Source organism: Manis javanica, chromosome 7 (genome assembly GCF_040802235.1).
Source record: "Manis javanica isolate MJ-LG chromosome 7, MJ_LKY, whole genome shotgun sequence".
In the NCBI taxonomy this organism is placed as follows: Eukaryota; Metazoa; Chordata; class Mammalia; order Pholidota; family Manidae; genus Manis; species Manis javanica.
In genome coordinates this window covers 79,730,317-79,749,395 of record NC_133162.1, presented here as the reverse complement: position 1 = coordinate 79,749,395, position 19,079 = coordinate 79,730,317, and the positions used below count along the sequence as shown (strand labels likewise).

Sequence of the window (19,079 nt, the reverse complement as noted above, 5' to 3'; positions counted from 1 at the left end):
GTACCCACCAGACCATGTATTCTGTAGACTGAGGCTGCACACAAATATTTCATCTGACAAAAAGCTGTTTTATGTTCTTTTTAACTAAAACCCAAGTTTGACACCCACCCCAGGGACTCCCCTGGTGTTTGTTCTACAATATTTTCTTCTTGGGCTTCTCTGACATTTTCAGTCTAAGTTGGGACCTCTGTGAAAGTCCGCCATCTGAGGTTGGCTGTTCCCAGGTTTGAAGCCCACCTGACACCCTGGATAGCCATAAAACGAGAACCTTTCTCCATCTTCATTCAAAAGTCAAACCCAGCATTTCCCAGCCTCCACACCCTGCAGTAACCATCCCTTACAGAAATACTCTCAGGGCTGCTGCTTTGAACCAGGCTGCATGTGCACTGCTCAGAGCATGGGACCAGCCACTCATGTCAACCAGCTGAAAGGGATCTTGACCTGCGCCTGGAATAAGATGCTTTAAAAAGCCTGAAGCTCTGGCTTCAAAGCTACTGAATAACAGCTCTCAGGCCTTACATACAAGGTATATGCAGGTACACATATTCTGTGTTCACCTACACACAGCGTATTTTGCGTGTTGGTTTTCCACCTTAATTTTTCTCTGCGTGTTATTTCCTGACTTGCTTTTTTTTCTCCACTCACCAGTGTGTTTGAGCTCTATCCCTGTAGCTGATTCTAGAGCTAGTTCATCCCTTTTAACTGCTGAGTAGACATGCACTGGATAAGTATGCTGCATCTTACCCAGCTGTTCCCCTACCAGAGACCGTTTGGCTCACTTTACCATCTGCTCTTGCAAACAAGGCTATATGCACATTCCTTATATGTCTTCTGGGGCACGAGAGTATATGTTTCTGTAAGCCATGGGCTAAAGTATATATTTATAAAAGCAATTGCTGAATCATAGCATATGCATATTTTTAGTTTTGCTAGACAACTGTCTTCTAACAGCAGTTGTACCAGTTTATACTCAATTCTGCACAAACATAATGGTTTAATGTGAACCAGGAACCACAGAAAGTTTTTTTTTAGCCAAGTTTAACCTGGCCTTCTTTGATTTGGGGCAGCCTAGGGTCCAGCACAGCTAACAGCACTGGGTTGGTCCCCCCACAGTGACTCTTCAGAACCATTACATCCCCCCAGAACTTTGAGCCCAAACATCCCCCACCCATGCTCAGGTGTGAAGCCTTGTAAATCCTGAGACCCTGGGCAGGCTGCCACAAGTGACGTGTTTGACCTGTTTCCCCCACAGTTCTTTGTCTTGGATGTTGTCATTAATTTCCGCCGTCTCAGTGAGGGGGATCTGTTCACTCAGTTGAGAAAAATAGTCAAAATGGCTTCCAACGAGGATGAACGCTTGCCTCCAATCGGCCTGCTGACGTCAGAAGGGAGGAGCGAGTGGGCTGAGGCCAGGACGGTCCTCGTGAAAGGTTAGCAGCAGTGCCCAGCACGTCTCCACGCTCATCTCACCCTCATGCCCATTGGCTTCCTCCCTCCAGGGTTGGACACCATGCCTCATCCTCATTTGCTACAGCGTGGGGAGCTCAGGCCTCCCTCCAACTCGGGGCCTATGGCAGGTCCTGCTGTCAGCCAAGGCGCCTTCAAACTAAAGACACCTTTTGTACCCTTGTATTTCATCTGACAATAGCCTAGCTTTCTGGGTGAGGCTGCCCAGCACTGCAATCCTGGAATGTCTGGGAATATTTGGGGATGGAAAATTTTGAGCTATAGGAAGGCTGGCTGCAATTAAGCAGTTGTGTTTTACTGGTAGGCAGGAGTGGTACCCATTTTCAGGGTCTGAGTCACTGGGAGAGCTATCAGGATGGGATCTGGGATGGAGCCCACCTCTGCAAGGGTGTTTGGCTGACTCTTTCATGTGGACTCTCAATCCCAGAATTTTTCGTCTTCAGGCTGACCTTTTTCTTCTGGCTGGCTGCTGCTCTGATGGACGTTTCCAAGCATTTCCATAATAAAGCTGGTAGTAGTCTTAAAATTTTTAAATCATCCTTCTGGAAACTTCTTTGCAAACCCAAAGCCTATTCCCAGGAGCTGCATAGAGTACCTTCCTTTCTTGACCACACTGGACATTCTGGGATGAGAGACAAGACTTCTGTGAGCCTCCATCTGCCCCTCGGACTTTCATTTGGCCAGTGTCCATTCAGGCTCCCTGAGTGTCTGTCAGCTGAAGGCCTGGGGAGCGTGAGAGGTAGAGAGGATGAAGCCCTTGCCCCTGAGCAACTCACTGGATAGAAGCAGGGGAAGAGAGGCATAGGGAAGCAGATTCAAATACACAGTAACACTAATGTCCACCCATGTAAGGCAATGGGGACAGGAGGTTACAAAGAAGTTCTCCAGGCTTTTCAGAAAGGGGAGGGAGCCTTTCCAATTGAGAGGCTTTTGAAACACTTTTGGAAGAAGTGGGAATTGTGCAAAGCCCTGTAACCTGAAAAAGGGGTAGAAGAGAAGGCTAGCACCCAGACAGGCCTACCCACCATGGCCAATGCCTATAACCCAGCAGGGACATGTGAACCTGTCCTGCTCCATACAGAGAGCCACCCAGCTCTCTGGGTACACTGGGAAAATGAGAAGGTGGTGAGGCCAGGCTCTCTGAAGACAGGCACTTGAATTTTCTGGTCCCTCTGCCTAGAAAGTTCTTCCCCCAGGGCTGGCTGACTGCACCATCCAGAGCTCAGCTCAGGTGTGATGGCCTCAAGCTCCCTTTGAGCAGCACCCCCACCCACCCCGCCCCCCAGCACATTCTGTCACCTTATCCTATTTTCTCTGTGATTGCATTTCTCACTCTCTGAAGCCAGGTTTTCATTTGCTTGATTGGTGCTGATGATCTGCCTCCCATCATCTACAAGGCCCAAGAGAACAGGGCCTTATCTGTTTGGTTTAACTTCTGAATCTGCTGTGTCAAACACAGTAGAGCCCCTATTATATTCCTTAAATGAAGCAATGAAGCATTACTAATGATACTGGGCCCCAGACTCATTTCCCACCTACCAATTAATTATTCTTTCATTCAGTTATTGGGTACCTGCGGAATGCTCAGTCCTAAATCAGGGTCAGCACAAACCACAGGGAGGTGTGGGAGCTTACCCTGTTCTCACAGACCTAACCACCAAGTTGGGAAATCAGTAACTTACTATTTGAAAGTGAGTTAATTCCCTCAGGAGACCATGGTGTAATCAAATCCCACTCTCGTCCCCTCCAGGGACAGAGACAGGCACCAAAATAATCGCCTCTGCTTCTAGTACGGTTTCCACTTTATTAGCAACCCAGGCCCAAACAGTCTCCCTACAGGACTGGCGGGGATTGCCTGGAGCTCATCGGAATTAATTTGTTAATGGCACTTGATCTGGCTTTCTGAATGGAAGTGCTGTTTCTGAGAGAAGTGTGACAGAAAAAAGGGGCACGCGCCTTCCTTTGGAAATCCAATTAATCGGGTTAGCACTGTCCTCTGCGCAGCAGGAAACCAGTCCTCCACAGAGCCCCCTCCCTGACTGGCCCCAGACCACGGAAGGGAGCAGGGAAGCCATTCAGGACATGATTTCAGAAAGAGTATGGCAACTGGGGCTAGAGTTGTAAAGATGTAAAGACATGGGTGGGGTCCAGATACCTTAGAGAAAGGAAAATAAAAGTGAGGACAATTCTTAGGCTTCGATTTTGATCAGTTGAAGAGGTGGTGGTACTATTCCCTGACATGGGAACCAGGTAGGGGAAGTGGCTACAGAATGGGGCAGTGTTAGGTTGGAGATGCCTTGAGTCATCTAAATGGAGATGTCACATTAGATCTATGTGTCTGCAACTGAAGAGAGAGGTTGGGTACAGAGACATAAATTTGAGAGCCATCAGCATATAAGTGATATTTAAAGTCATGGACCTGGGTGAGATCATCTGGAAACAAAAGAACAGGGCATTGGAGGTCAGGTAGAGAAAAATGCAAAGGGGATTGAGAAAGTCATGAAGTCGAAGGAAAACCAGGAGATGAGTCATAAAGATCCAAGAGGGAAGGAGGGAACTGCCAACCGTGTGGAATGCAGCTGGGAGCACAGGGAAGAGCAGGACAGTGAGGAGACTCTGGGCTTGGAAACCCTCAGTGCCTGGTGACCTTCACGAAGGTCAGACCAGAGTAGTAGGAAGAAGGAATGGAAGCCATCCCGCAGCATGAAGAAATGGCTGATGAGGCAGTCAATGAGTAGAATCGGTAAGTATGGTTGACTCTTTTTATACATTTTGGTCTGAACAGGAGCAGAAAAATAGGGGAGTTGCTAGAAAAGGATAGGGGTCAAGGGAAGTGGTTTAGGAGGAAAAGCAAATGCATGATTATATGTAGACAAGTACGTGGAAGTAATCCAGTAAGAGAAACTGTTAATGAGGAGAAAGGAGATAATTGCAGAGGTGGGGGGAAATTTTGCAAAGGCAAAAGGAGGTGGAACCCAGAGTATAAGTGGCCTTTGGTTGGGACAGGAAAAACAGAAAACAGAAACCTGGGCCTGAGGTCTATGGGACTTATGGCCATAGTGGTGGGGGTATGAGAAGGTTCCCAATGGGTGGCTGCTGGTCTCAGATCTGCAGAGCCATGGCCGTGAGCTTCAAGAGGCTGGGCTGGGACTGTGAAGACAAAGAGATCAGATGAAATAGCCTCTTAGAAAATGGAAAGAAAACTTATCCTGGAAACTTGCTGAGATATATGGGCTTGGCTGAGCTCATATTTGAAGGCTTGGGATCATACATTTTAGAAGAAACTAATTAGCATATTTTTGCCACCCTCACACACACACCATGTGCAGCTACTCAGGTTCAGGCAAGGAGAACATGGGTCACCAGGTCCAACCAAGGTTGGTGAGTAAAACTGAGGGAGAGAGGGGGGAGGTGTGGAAAGAGGATGGATATAATGTTGGAGTCTGAACTGAGTAGGTAAGTGTAGGAGTCTGCTGGGGCTGCCATAACAAAGCACCACAGACTGAGCGGCTTAAACAACCGACATTTGTTGTCTCCCAGTTCTGGAGGCTCAAGTCCAAGATCTAGGTGCCAGCAGGGCTGGTTTCTTCCGAGACACCCTTCTTGGCTTGTGGATGCCGTCTTCTCCCTTTGTGTGTGTCTGTGTCCTAATCTCCTCTTCTATAAAGACACCAGTCATGTTGGACTAGGGCCAAACCTATGACCTCATTTTACCTTAATTACCTCAGTAAAGACCCCACCTCCAAACACAGTCTCATTCTGAGGTACTGAAGGGCAGGGCTTCAGTTTGGTAATTTCGGGAGGACACAATTCACTGCACAACAGGAGGGAAGCGAAAGACAGAGGTGAGTGACAGACAGTGGAAATAGGCAGCGGCCGATGTGTTTGGAGGAGTCATGGGGTAACACATTTCACAGTGGGTAACAGAGCAGGAGTCAGAGAGTCAAGAGTGTGCTGGACACTTGAAACTGAGGTTTCAGAGGGGTCAGTTCCTGGGAGCAATGAGTTCCAGGCGTGATTGCGCGCATGGGAGCTGAGGTTGAATTGTCAGATGGGAGGCTGAGGGGCTGAGAGAGAAGGAAGTGGGCTGGGTCATCCACATGGCCCTTCAAGCTGTCAGCACAGTGACTGGAGTCAGGATGGGGAGGAAGAAGATGAGCCACATCTGCATGATAGGGAGCTGAGGGGGTCAGGGCAGCACAGCAAGAAGGAGGGCTCTGATGGGAGAGGTCAGTGTCTAACAGCTGTGGCTCCAAAGGGAAAAGGCAGAGGAGTCACTGAGGACTCGAAACAGGGAGAAGGAAGCCGCCTACCTGACCTGGCTCTGGGTGTGTGAGTGTGAAGGAAAACCACAGCCCCCTGGGGGTGGGTACAAGGAAGGGCACCCCTCAGGGTACAGAAGGTGAATGGAACACTTTCAGAAGAGGTTAATGAGACAGGGTGCCAGTGTCACTAGTCAGGAGACATGAAGGTTTCAGAAAGGCAGAAAGGAGAGGGGTGAGGGCTGAGTCCACACAGGGACACTGGAGCAGGGGGCGTGGGGGTGCCAGTGAGGGACCCAGGGACAATGGCCATCACTGTAAACAGGGCTTCCAAATCCTCCGCCTCTGGGAAGCCACTCTCTCCTGGTTGCAGGTGTGGCTGCCTGGCTGTGGTTGAGAGGCCGGGGGTCTTCTTGGCCCATTGCAGCATCACAGCACTATGGAGCAGGTAAGTTTTTCAGAGCATCTCAGTTGAAGTCCCAGGGTATCCACTTTCATTCCTGGGACCAGGGCAAAGAACAATGCCGTGGGCTCTGGGGCCAGGCAGGTGCTGTCTGGCAGGCTGAGCGAGCCCCTCTTGTCCTGGTGGAGGTCTGGACTGAGGCACCTGAGCTAAAACACCTGCCTCCCTAATTTTCATAGGGTCAACTGAGGCCCAGCAGGGCAACTGATTTCAGGAGCCCTCTCTGCTTTGAGAGAGGGCTCCTGATCCTCCACTCTGCCCTCCAGCCAGGACGGCTCCCTCCGTGAGTTCCCAGACTCCTCAGCCCAACCCTCGGCCATGACATCGAGAGGACGGAGCTCAGGGAGGCCCATTAAGAGCCAGCATGGCACAGCCCACGAGTGGTGGAGCCAGCTGCCTACCCCAAAGACCGTCCCTCTGTGCCCTGTGTCCCCACATCCCATAGCCCTCACACTGTGCTTCTCACACAGAGCCCACTGAGAGGTGGTGCGGGACTCTGTCAGCCTGATCAGTCACAGCCAATGCAGAGCACCCTCCTGAGGTCCTGGTATTGTGAGGAGACTAGAACAAGCAGAAGACTTAGGATGAGAGTGGACAGGATAAAACCAGAGGAGTGTGTCAAAAGGAGTCCTGAGGGAATTTGGGGGCCTCACCCTCTGCCTGTCACAACCCAGGAGGGCTCCCTCTGCCAAGTAGGACTTGATGCCAAACCCAGGTGCGTTAAGATCAGTGTGACAGTCTGGCCGACGACCTCAGGGTCAACTCAAGAGCTCCTTTAAGAATACCAAAACTATTGCAGCCCAGGTTGGGCCTACTTATCCAGATATCAGTGGCTGCTGTGGATAAAGGTCCCCCTCAGTGCAGGGCCCTGTCTGGTGTGCTTTCTGCCCCTTGTGGCTTTAAGTCTTCATTAGAGCCTGAGAGGTGGGAAGGAGGCTGTGTTTCCCGCAGGTTGAGGAGGTTCCCACACTTAGAGGTGGTCAGTGGTAGAGCTGTGTCTTACCCCAGGGGAATCTGTCTCCTAAGCCTGAGATATGCAGGGGAGGGACTCAGGGCCGGCCTCAGGAGAGGTATGTGCATCCTCTCGGGACCTCCCTCCCTGCTGAGCCGCCAAGCTGTGGCCTTCCTGAACCCAGGAGGAGCCAACACCGTTAATCTGGTCCGGAATTTAATTAGATGTTCGGCCCTGAGTCTGGAAGACTACAGCACTTGTCAATTTGTAGGAAAAGGATAGCCGGCTCAGAGAGCCCGCCTCCCAAGTCCACTGGCTTTCCTGGGTGCCACGTGGAGATCCTGTGAACAGACTTCTGAAGCAGATGCCTCCGTTTACACAGTCCCGTAAATATTTATTCCCAGCAGCCAATTAGAGCTGAGCCACTGCTTTCAAGAGGGAACTGACAGAAGGCGGCTGCAGCTGCAGAAGGCCTCAGTCATGGTTTACAAGAACCCCTTGGGATGGGGCATTTTGCTATTTAAGTGTTGTCATCCAGAGAGAGGCAAGTCTGCTGATTTTAAAACCAATTACACATTAGCAATAATTATTAGCCTCTCTGATTTAATTGGCCCAGAAATACCTGCTGGACTCTCTGGGCTGAAAGCTGTTTTCTTTCTCAGGCTGAGGTGGGTGTTGGGAGACGGGGCAATTCCTCCCTCCCACAGTGGAAGCATGAAGGCTTTAGAGATGAGACAGGGAGAAGCGTGGTCCAGGGCAAGAGGCCTGGGCTTGACCTGGCCCTCCCTGCTGTCCCCAGAGCCTAGCTTCCAGCTAGGATATAGACATAGCAGCCCTGTGCCGTGGAGAGGACCGAGGGGACTCAGCAGGGCTGTAAAGTAGGCAATCTGGTGCCTGGGCACAGAGGATGCTCACTAAATAATAACTCATATTGTATTTGAGGAAACACTCTGGGGAAGCTTTGTCCAAGGCCCACAGCCTCTCTGGAAAAATTTGGTGAACTGAAAATGGGCATCTGTTGAATGGACACTGTCCATGCGGTCAGTGACAATGACCCTTGGCACCATACTGAATGGCCTGTACTCCTTGTGTGGAACCCTAACCCTGATTAACTTTGGGGTGCTCTCTCGTGTTTTTTGGGATCCCCACATACCACACACTCTGTGTGCACACACTCCAGACACATCTCTTCTTTCATGGCCCCCCAGTGCCATTGCTCTGGCCCACACTTTCCATTTCACGGACAGCATGATGATATTTGGGGTATAAGGCAGCTGGCAGCTGGGAAGGGTTCTTTGTAGCTCCTGTCATTCTCCATTTGCGACCCCTCCCCTAATTCTGGAAATATGGGAGCTCTTTAATTCTGCCTTTGTGGAAAGGGTGGTCAGACCCCAAAGGAAAGAGCAATTCTTGGCTCTTGAGTTCTATTTTTTTTAATTAAACTTACTTGGGGATGATTACAGACACTCATGCACTTGTAAGAAATAATCTTGCCTGTACTCTTTTTCCCCCCAAATGCTAACATCTTGCAAAACTATAATACAATGTCACATACAGAATATTGACATTGATACAGTCAAGACACAGGACAGTTCCATCCTTATGAGGATCCCTCATGCTGTTCTTTATAGCCACAACTACCTCCTTTCCACACCCATCCATGAAACCCTGCCAACTACAAATCTGTTCTCTACTTCTATAATGTTATTGTTTCAAGAACATGATATGAGTGGAATCATATGATATGTAGCCTTCTGAGATTGGCTTTTCTTCACTTGGCATAATTCTTTGGAGATTCTTGCAAGTTGTTGCAGGTTTCAATAGTTCATTCCTTTTGATGTATTCCATGGTATGAATGTATCACAATGGGGGATGTAACCATTCTTTGCCTAGCCCTAGATCCCAGATATTTTCTTCTATATTTTTTCTAGAAGTTTTGCAAAATTATATAGTGCATTTAAGTTGACAATCCATTTTGAATTAAAATTTCTTATAAGGTGTAAGATTTATGTCCAGGATTTTAATCTTTTTGGCAGTGTGTCCAATTGCTCCATCAACATTTGTTGAAAAAGTCATCCTTTCCCCATTGAATTACTCTTGCACCTTTGTTAAAATCAGCTGGGCATGTTTATGTGGGCCTGTGTTTGGTTTTTCTATTCTCTTCCATTGATCTTTGCATAATCTCACTGCCAATACCATACATTCTTAGTTATATAGCAGTATAATAAGTCTCGGAATTAGATGTACTGATTCCTCGAGCTTTTTTCTTTTTCAAAATTGTTTTAACTATTCCAGTTTCTTTGCCTTTTCATGTAGATTTTAGGATCATGTTGTCTACATCTACAAAAAGTCTTGCAAAAAGGAATTTTGATGGAAAGAGCTGTGCTAAACCTGTATATCAGTTTGGGGAGAACTGACATATTCACTATGTTGAGTTTTCTGATGCATGAATATGATATATCTCTCCATTTACTTACATCTCTGATTTTTTCCATTAGTGTTTTATAGTTTCAGCATACAAGCTATGTACATTTTTGTTAGATTTATACTGAAGTATATCATTTGTTTTGCATGACTATAAATGGTATTGTATTTTTAATTTTGGTATTCATATGTTTGTCATTGGTTGACTTTTGTATGTTTATCTTGTATCCTGCAAACTTGCTGAACTCATTTATAAGTTCTAGGAGGTTTGGAATTTTTCTTGTAGATTCTTTAGGATTTTCTATATAAATAACCATGTCATGTGGAAGTAGGGATTTCTTTTTCTTTCTGATCTGTATCCTTTTTATTACCTTTACTTGCCTTATTGCACTGGCTAGAACTTTGGTACTATGTTGAAGAGCAGTGGTAAGAGTGGGTATCTTTTCTTGTTCCTAATCTTAGGAGGATAGCATGCAGTGTTTCACATTTAGCTAGAGGCTGTTCTGTACATGCTCTGTATGAAGTTGGGGAAGTTCCCTTCTATTCCTACTTTCCTGAGATTTAAACATGAATAGATGTTGAACTTTGTCAAATACTTTCACAGCATCAACTGCACAATCATATGATTTTTCCATACTCTGTTAATATGGTGTGTTACATTACTTGATTTTCAAATAGTCAACCAGTCTTGCATCACTGAAATAAGCCCCACCTAGGCATGGTACATAATTTTTTTTATATGTTGCTTAATTCTATTTGCTTATATATTGTTCAGTATTTTTGTATCATTATTCATGAGGGTTATTGGTCTATAATTGGTTGGGTTTTTTTGTGGGCTTTATTTTTTGTATTGTCTTTGTTTTGGTGTCAGGATTTTATGAACAAATGATTTGGGAAGTGTTCCCTCCTCATATTAATAGGAAGAAATTGTGTAGACTGGTCTTAATTCTTCCTTAAATGTTTCATAGAATTCTCTAGTGAAAGCATCTAGGTCTGAAGATTTCTTTTTTGGGGGTTTTAAACTTAACAATTTAAATTTTCTTAGTAGTTATAGGGATATTTACATGATCTATTTCATATTGGGTCATTGTGATAGTTTATACTTTTCAAGGGATTGGTCCATCTCTTCTAAGTTGTCAAATGTTCATTTGTAGAGTTGTTCATAGTATTTTCTTATTATCCTTTTGATGTCTTCAGGATGTATAGATCTATTTCTATTTTATCCCTCATATTGTGTCTTTCTTTCATTTGGTTTTCTTTGTTTGTCTTGTCAGAGATTCGGTTGATCTTCCCAGACTTTTTTGTTGATTTTCTTTTTCTTTTTTTCTGCTTTCAATTTCATTGCTTACTGCTCTTTATTATTTTCTACCTCCTGATTGCTTTGGGTCTATTTTACTCTTCTTTTTCTAGATTCTTGAGTTAAGAGCTTATATTATTCACTCAAGACTTTTCTTCTTTTCTAATGTCAGTATTTGTGCTATGCATTTCCCTCTCAATAATGCTTTAGCTGTGTCTCACAAATTTTGATACACTATATTGTTATTTTCATTCATTTCAATGTTTGTTTTTAAGATTTCCCTTAAGATTTCCTCTTTGACCCATGGATTATTTGGGAAAGGGTAGTTTAGGTTCCAAATGTTTGGAACTTTTCCTGTTTTTTTCTGTTGTTTATTTTTTCTTTGAGTCTAGGAGTCAGGGAACACATTTTTTTGTTCTTTCAATTATTTTCAAATAGTTGAGGGTGTTTTGTGGCATAGAATATGATCTAACTTGGCATATATGGTCTGGGAACTTGAAAAGAATGTGCATGTTGCTGCTTTTGTCTGGAATGTTCTGTAAATATCAATTGGATTCTATTGATTGATAGTATTGTTGAGTTTTTCTATATGCTTGCTGACTTTCTGTGTAGTTGTTTTATCAGTTCTCAAGGGAGAGGTTGAAGTCTCCAAATACGATTGTGTATTTGTCTATTTCCCCCTTAAGTTCTGTCAGTTTTTGCTTCACATATTTTGTGGTATGTTTGGCAGACACATAATTGAGATTGTTATGTTTTCTTGGTAGAATGACCCTTTTGTTTTATGCACTGTTCCTCAGTGTCTCTGATAATTTTATTTGCTCTGAAGTTTACTAGAAACCACAAGAAAAAACTATACAAACAGATACACTAAAAACACTACAGACAAACCAAATTGGAATTCTAAAAAATGTTCAAGTAACCCATAGAAAGGCAGGAAAATGAAAGCAAGAATTGAAAAACAGGAAACAAAAAATAATATGGCAGAGTTAAAACCCAGCATAACAATAATTGACAGAGTAGATTAAAAAACATGAACCAGCTATATACTAGCTATAAAACACTCACCTCACAGATAGCAAAGTAGTTTGGTTGAAGCAAGCAAAAATATATATTGAGCAAACCTCAATCAAAAGAAAGCAATAGTGGCTACATTAATATCAGATTAGGTAAGCTTCAGAGCAAAGAAAATTACCAGAGACGTTGAGGAACAGGACATAAAACAAAAGGATCATTCTACCAAGAAAACACAGCAATCCCAAGTGTGTATGCATCAAACATACCACAAAATATGTGAAGCAAAACTGACAGAACTGAAGGGAGATATAGACAAATCCACAATTATATTTGGAGACTTAAACCTCTCCCTTGAGAATTGATAAAAACAACTACACAGAAAGTCCACAAAGATAAAGAACTCAACAACACCATCAGTCAACAGGATCTATACATAATTTCTCATAGTCTATTGGTGTTGAAATTTTGTTAGTTCTAGTGAAGTGTAGGACATTTACCATTCTTTACATCCCTTTACACTCCCTGATTTATAATTGTCTTAAATATTTCCTCTAATATAAATTTAGAACCACATCAGGCAATGTTACAATTTTTGCTTTAACAGTGAAACAGAATTTTAGAAACTCAAAAAGAGAATGAGATTTATTTACTAAGATGTTTACCCTTTCTGTTGTTCTTTCTTCCTCCTTGATGTCCCAATGTTGCTTTTTTAATGTAATTTCCTTTCTTTGTGGGGAAATTTCTTTGGCCATTCTTTTAGGGTAGCTCTGCTAGAGATGAATTCCTCAATTTTTCCTCATCTGAGAATGTTTTGATTCTCCCCTTCACTCCTGAAGGATATTTTTGCAGATACAGAATTCTGGGTTGACAGTTCTTTTCTCTCAGCACTTGAAAATGTTTGTGCCACTTCCTACCAGCCTTCATAGTTTCTGATGATAAATATGCTATAATTTGAGGGGGTTTCCCCCCTACAGGTCAAGTATCATTTTTCTCTGTTTTCAAGATTTTTTCTTTGCCGTTAGTTTTTAGAAGTTTAGTTATGATGTACCTTGGTATGAATTTCTTGAAATTTATAATATTTGGGGTAAACAGAATTTCTTGAATCTTTATATTTATGTCTTTTGCCTAATTTGGAAAGTTGTCAGCCATTATTTCTCTGAGTACTCTCCTTCGGTGCTCTTTTCCTCTCCTTCTGGAACTCCAAAGACATGATTGAGATATTTTGTCCCACAGATCCTTTCAGCATTTTTTTTTTAAGTCTATTTTCTCTTTGTTAAGATTGGGTAATTTCTATTGTTTTATCTTCAAGTTTACTGATTCTTTTCTCTGACCGCCTACATTCTGCTGTTAACACATTCATTGAGCTCTTTATATTAGTTATCATGTTTTACAGTTCTAAAATTTCCAATTGTTTTTCTTAATATCTTTTATTTCTTTGCTGGGATTTCTTTCTTTTTTCATTTGTTTCAAATGTGTTCATAATTGTCTGTTGAAGTATTTTTATGATGACAGATTTAAAGATATTTGTCACATAATTCTAACATTTCTGTCATATCAGTGTTGGCATCTGCTGATTGTCTTTTTTCAGTCAAGTTGAGATCCCCCTGGTCCTTGGTATGACAAGTGATTTTCTATTGAAACCTGGATGTAGTTATGTGACTGAATCCCATTTAAGCCTTCTGTTTTAGCTGGCTGCCTCTGACACTGCCCCAGCAAGGGAAGAAGATGGGTGCTTTCTCATTACAGTCAGGTAGGTGTAGAAGTACAGGTTCCTCATGTGACCTGTATTGACACCCCAGGAAACAATACTCCTTGTTACTGGGGCTTGGGGTTGAGAATTCAGGCTTTCCAATTGGTTCCTACTGATGCTGTGTATGGGACAACTGGGGTGGTGGTTACCACCCAGTGGAGATGGAAGTCCCAGCTTCCATCTGAGACCATGCCTTCTCTATCAGAGGTTGAGATGCCTCATTACAGACTAGTGATGGTAGAAGTCTAGGCTCCCCATTCAGCATTTGCTGGCATGGCAATTGGTGGGAGTAAGGGAAGGTTAATATCTAAAAGTTTTTGTCTTGCTTCTTATCTGGTCCTTTGGCTAAAGAAAGCAGACTTGGTTGGATATTTTTGGTCTACCTTTGTGTTTTTATATTGCTGGCTTCTGCAGCAACAAGTCTGGGATATTTTAGGTAAAACAGAAAACCCAGTGAATTCATTTGTGAGAGCTATCATAACAAAATACCACTGAGTGGCTTAAACAACAGAAATTTATTTCTCATAGTTTTGGAGGCTAGAAGTCCAAGATTGAGACATTGGCAGAGTTGGTTTCTCCTGAGGCCTTTCTCCCTGACATGCAGTGACCACCATCTCACTGCATTCTCGCATGGCCTTTTCTCTGAGCACATACATCACTGGTGAAGACAGCAGTCATATTGGTTTAGGACCCCACCCTTTTGACCTCATTTGACCTTAAATACATTTTTAGAGGCCCCATCTCTAAAGACAGTCACATTGGGGTTAGGGCTTCAATAGATGAATTTGAGAGAGGGGCAAGGGACACAATCCAATTCAGAACAACCAGAGAACCAGCATCATGTTGTTCCTTGAGTCCTGGGGCTCCCAGCTGTCCTGTCTTCCTCTCTCCAGCTTTCAGAGTTTTCTTACATTTGTTTTAAATGTAATGTCCAGGACCTTTAGTAGGTGAAATAGGAAAAATTCCACTTGATCTTCCCAGAAGCAGAAGTCCCTCTCTCTCTCTCAAGTTCTTTAAAGAGGCTTTTATAACTCAAGTCAAGGCAATTCTGACTTGAAAGAGCCAGGTGTCATTGGGCAAGAGGTACACTGGAGTCCTCATAGCCTCTAAGGACTGGATGCATAAAGACTACCTCTGGGATGTGTGATGGCAGATTTCCCTCTCAAAAGGAGATAGGATCCCTTCATTTTAGGAGGAAAGATGCTCAGATGGGATGGACAACAGTTTAGAGGCTCTAAGCCTCTAAAGGTTAGAAGCTCTGAGAGGGAACTCAGTGCGTCCAACTAGACATTGTGGGGCAGGACAGTAGAAATCTGACTCAAGCCAACCTCCCAGGGACTAGATCAGAGAAGTCAAATGTCCCAAGAGGGCTCTGACTGTATGTGTGCGTACACAGGTGGGTGTATTGGGGGAGCAGAGCAGCACCCAAGAGTTCAGCAGCACCCCAAATACAGAGGTGCTGGGTTTATTTTATCTTTGCTCACCTTAGTCACAGTCCATAAGCCTTCAGCCTCTAACAGAGCAACAGAACTCCAGGGCCCTTCAAAGCCTGGAGGCCTCTGGAATTTCTGTATCCCCAAAGCTGTCAACTCCCCAAGCGTGGGTGGCAGAGCAAACTCCTCCTATTACTCAATTCTGACTTCTCACTATTAAGCAGGGGCTCCTTGAGGAAGATTGATTTAGCACATTAAATGAGCCTCCGTGTGCTCTATGAGAATGTCACAAGACAAACAGCTCCTGCTGCGTGCTTCCAGCCCACCGCCCTGTGGTTCCATTACATCTGAGCCAGAGTCATGGTGGATGAGTTTGGGTGTAGTTATTTTCTGCCTTACACGATAAACTTGTCAGCACTTGACCGATCAGCTACTTGTATGCAGGGAGTTCATTTGCAAAGCCACCTGGCATCCTAGCTCTGCTGTCCTGTCTCCATTTCACTCTGTCTAATGAGCCAGGATCTGGTTCCTCTGGACTGGTGCTAAGCTCTGGGCCTGTACACAACCTGCATGAGGTTCCCAGACTCCTGGCTGGACAGGTCTGCTGTGGGCTTCCCGGGGAGCTACAGCCTGCCCATTCCATATTGGCTTGGGGCTGTTTCTAAGGAAAACTTGGTGTAGGCAGAAACCAAGCCTGGGTTCTCAGCACTCACTGACAGATGGCCAATAGGGCCAAGGGGTGCAGCACTGGGGCTGCCCGTGGTCCGTGCCCACCCCAAGCTGCTAGGCATCTTTGAGCACATCACCTCTGTCCAAGACCCTCCAGGGCCCCCCTGTGGTTGCCAGATGAGACCCATATCCCTGAGCCTGCCATTCACAATCCTTGGTGATCTGCTCCTTGCTTGGGCCTTGGGGTTGTATGCCTGTGACCGAGTCCAGCAACTTCCACTTACTGGGTGACTTAAGCAAGACATTTACTTCTCTGCTGTTCATCTGTGTATGGGGATGATAATAATGCTTATCTCATATTCATTAATAGGAGTGCTTAGATTGATGTTTGGCACAAACTAAGTGCTCAACAAAGGTTAACTAATTATATCACTTTACTGTTTTCTTCTAGCCTTGCCTAAATCCTGCATGCCTTTGCCCATAAGCTGGGGGGTCAAAATGCAGCCTGAAGTGTCTGCTCACTCACAGCCTGGGTATCTGCTCCCTAGCCCTCAGAGATTTTCCCAGTTCCAGGACCGCTATCTCCCTCCTGACATGCTTCTCCCTTCGCCCATGCCTACCTGAATCCAACCATACCTGGCCAAAACCTCCCCATCCTCTGAAGTTAACAACCAGCCTGGGATCCCAAAGGAACCCCCCAGAACAGTGCAGGTCTGGGCATGATGGCCATAGGCATGGATTCCTACTGGAGCAAGAGAGGGGTAGGCCTGGGAGCCTTGGAAAGAGCAAGGAACCTTTTCCCTACCTCCACCTCCTCCCCATCTCTTACCCCCCATCCTACGAAGTTCCATGCCCCAAAGGTAGTAGTTTTCTGACCCTTACAGGGCCTTTCCTGTTAGCTAGCTAGGGTCCTCCAGGCTCCCTGTCTGAACTGGGCACACAGATCTCAGCCTCTCCTGTCCATGCACATTCAAGTCTATTGCCAGCTATGGGTACTCTTGTGTGCCCACCTGGTCTTGGAGACCCAGGGTCCACCCTCTGCAAGCTCACAGACATGGCAGGAAGGAACCAGATCAGGGCTTCTGGGGCTAGACTGGCAGTGACTGCTTGAAGCATTGGGGTCTAGGGACAGCAGCAGGGTCATGTGCTATAAGATCATGTGCAATGTAGTAGTAAACCATGGGAGTATAGAAGGGGTCCATTTAGCCATTGGCTCAGGTGATGTATGAGGCCAGCCTGGTGGACAGAGCAGAAATTCCTTGTCTTCTCTGAACAGGTGGCCAAGCGGCATACTCCGGGTGAGGGGAATCCTGGAGGGCAGGAGTTTTGTGTGGGTTGCTTCCACCCACACCACGTGCAAGGCCCGCGCCATTAAAAGACGAGGGAGCTTGGGAGGGTTTATGAGCAGGGCTTTGAAAAGCTGAGTAGAATACCCATCCAGGGGATAGCCTGTGCAACATGAGGAGATGAATGTGCACAGGTGTCCAGGAAATGGCTGGAGGCTGGTGTGAAATCCGTACAGTGATGCAGGGGAGGCGACCCCAGAGGAGTAACAGAGATGAGTCAAGGAGCCCAGCAGGGCATGTTCATAAGTTTGGATTCTACCTCATGGGAAGTAGAAGCTGTTTCAAGTTAAAGTGGGTGACACAATGACTGGACCACACTTAAGCAGAAAGAAAGGAAATTTGCCCAGGGCTACACCTGGGTTTCATTTACCTTTAGGTCTACAGGGCATGGCCCAAAGGCTTGAAGCTGATCAAACTGAGTCAGAAAAGCCCAGAAAGCTGTGAGGAAGATAATAATTCATCCTGGTCCCATAACCTTTAGGTCTACAGGGCATGGCCCAAAGGCTTGAAGCTGATCAAACTGAGGCAGAAAAGCCCAGAAAGCTGTGAGGAAGATAATGAGTCATCCTGGTCCCATAAGGATTAAGAGTGGTCTGGAAAGTATAGTGCTCCCCAAACCCTCATTTCAGACAGGAGGGGGGAACAGATGACCCAAGGATGGGCTGGCTTGCTGGCCACTCTTCTCCCCAGAGTGGAAGGCATGCTATGAGAGACATCCCCATCCCCCAGGGTTTGCAAGAAGTGGGAAGGAGAAGATGGGTGGGACTGGAGACTGTTTACATGAAGACACATGTGGACACCTCTTATGAACTGGAGGAGCCACGTGGGCAGAGCAGGGAACAGTGTAACTGATCTTAGCCTCTGTGGGGCCAGCAGGTGTTGAGGAGACCCAGGAGAGGTCTTAGGGATTCCCACCCTAGGCTGACCATAGTGGGGGGAGAAGTCACCACATGCCAGAGTGAGGGTAGTGCCCAGAATGGCCAGGGTGAGAGGCGAAGAGCAGGGAAGGGCAGATAGGACCTCGTTAAGGGGCATAGCAGGTCCCTAGCTAGACAGAGGAAAGGACATGTGCATTCCTGATGTGGTCCCCTACTGGCAGCATCCAGCCAGGTCTACACTCAGCCTCCCACTGATGGAGAAGAGATGCTGCTGTGCCTGGCTCCCGCACATGGCTTGTGAGCAGAAGCTGTGGGGAGACCCTGAGCCTCAGGGTGTGGAAGCCACACCTGCTCCCACACATTTCCTGGACTGCAGGAAGGCAGATCCAGACAACTGTGAGAGAGGATGGGCATAACTCTTGGCTTGAGGCTCAAAAAAAGAAGCCTCCAGAGCCGGGGAGTCTGAGCGGAGGAGTTCTCACTCAACAGTCACTGGGACCCAGTGGGAAGGGGCAGGAGCTGGGAGGTACATATGGCGGCACATGCAGATGGCTGCATGCCTGGGCTCAAAATCCAGGGAGACAGAGCTGACTACAGGAGACGGAAGGGCCAGCATTCAGGGCCAGGGCCACCCACGTGCCTGCCTTGATGCTGGGATGAAAGGGAGCAGGGAGGGGCTCAGCTGTCATCTTGGAGGGATCTTTGGTCCTCAGAAGGTTCCTCTCTAACAAAGAGAATAGCCTTCTGAACAGGGACCTTGAATTTAAATACCTGCACAGACCACAGGGGTTAAATAAATGAGAGAGGACTGGCAAAGTAAGGGTGCAGCTTCTCAGCTCCAGCTAATTCCTGCAGAGTGAAAATGTGAATCCAGTAACACATTTATACTGGATACTGTAATAGTGTAAGTTAGGATTAAATTTAGCCACATGATGGAAAACCCAAAATAATAGTGGCTTTAAAAAAAAACAGGTTTCTCTCTGTGTGTTTCCCAGAGGTAATCCATTCAGAGCTGATACGTGGTGGCAAGGGTTCTTCCTTCTCACTCAAGATTCTGGCCCTCAACCTCATGGTCCAAAATAGAGGTGGAGCTCCAGCCATCACACATGTGTTCCAGGCAGCAG

At 45.8% G+C, this 19,079-nt stretch overlaps 1 protein-coding gene across 1 annotated transcript in view; it reads left to right on the top strand.

Annotated features, from left to right (window-relative positions):
* Positions 1 to 19,079, top strand: part of CHAT (choline O-acetyltransferase) — a 51,492-nt gene that overhangs the window by 10,053 nt on the left and 22,360 nt on the right. The window contains exon 7 of the mRNA XM_017648855.3: positions 1,253 to 1,430. Within this exon, the coding sequence (XP_017504344.2) occupies positions 1,253 to 1,430 (178 nt within the window). The remainder of the gene's footprint in view (positions 1 to 1,252; positions 1,431 to 19,079) is intronic.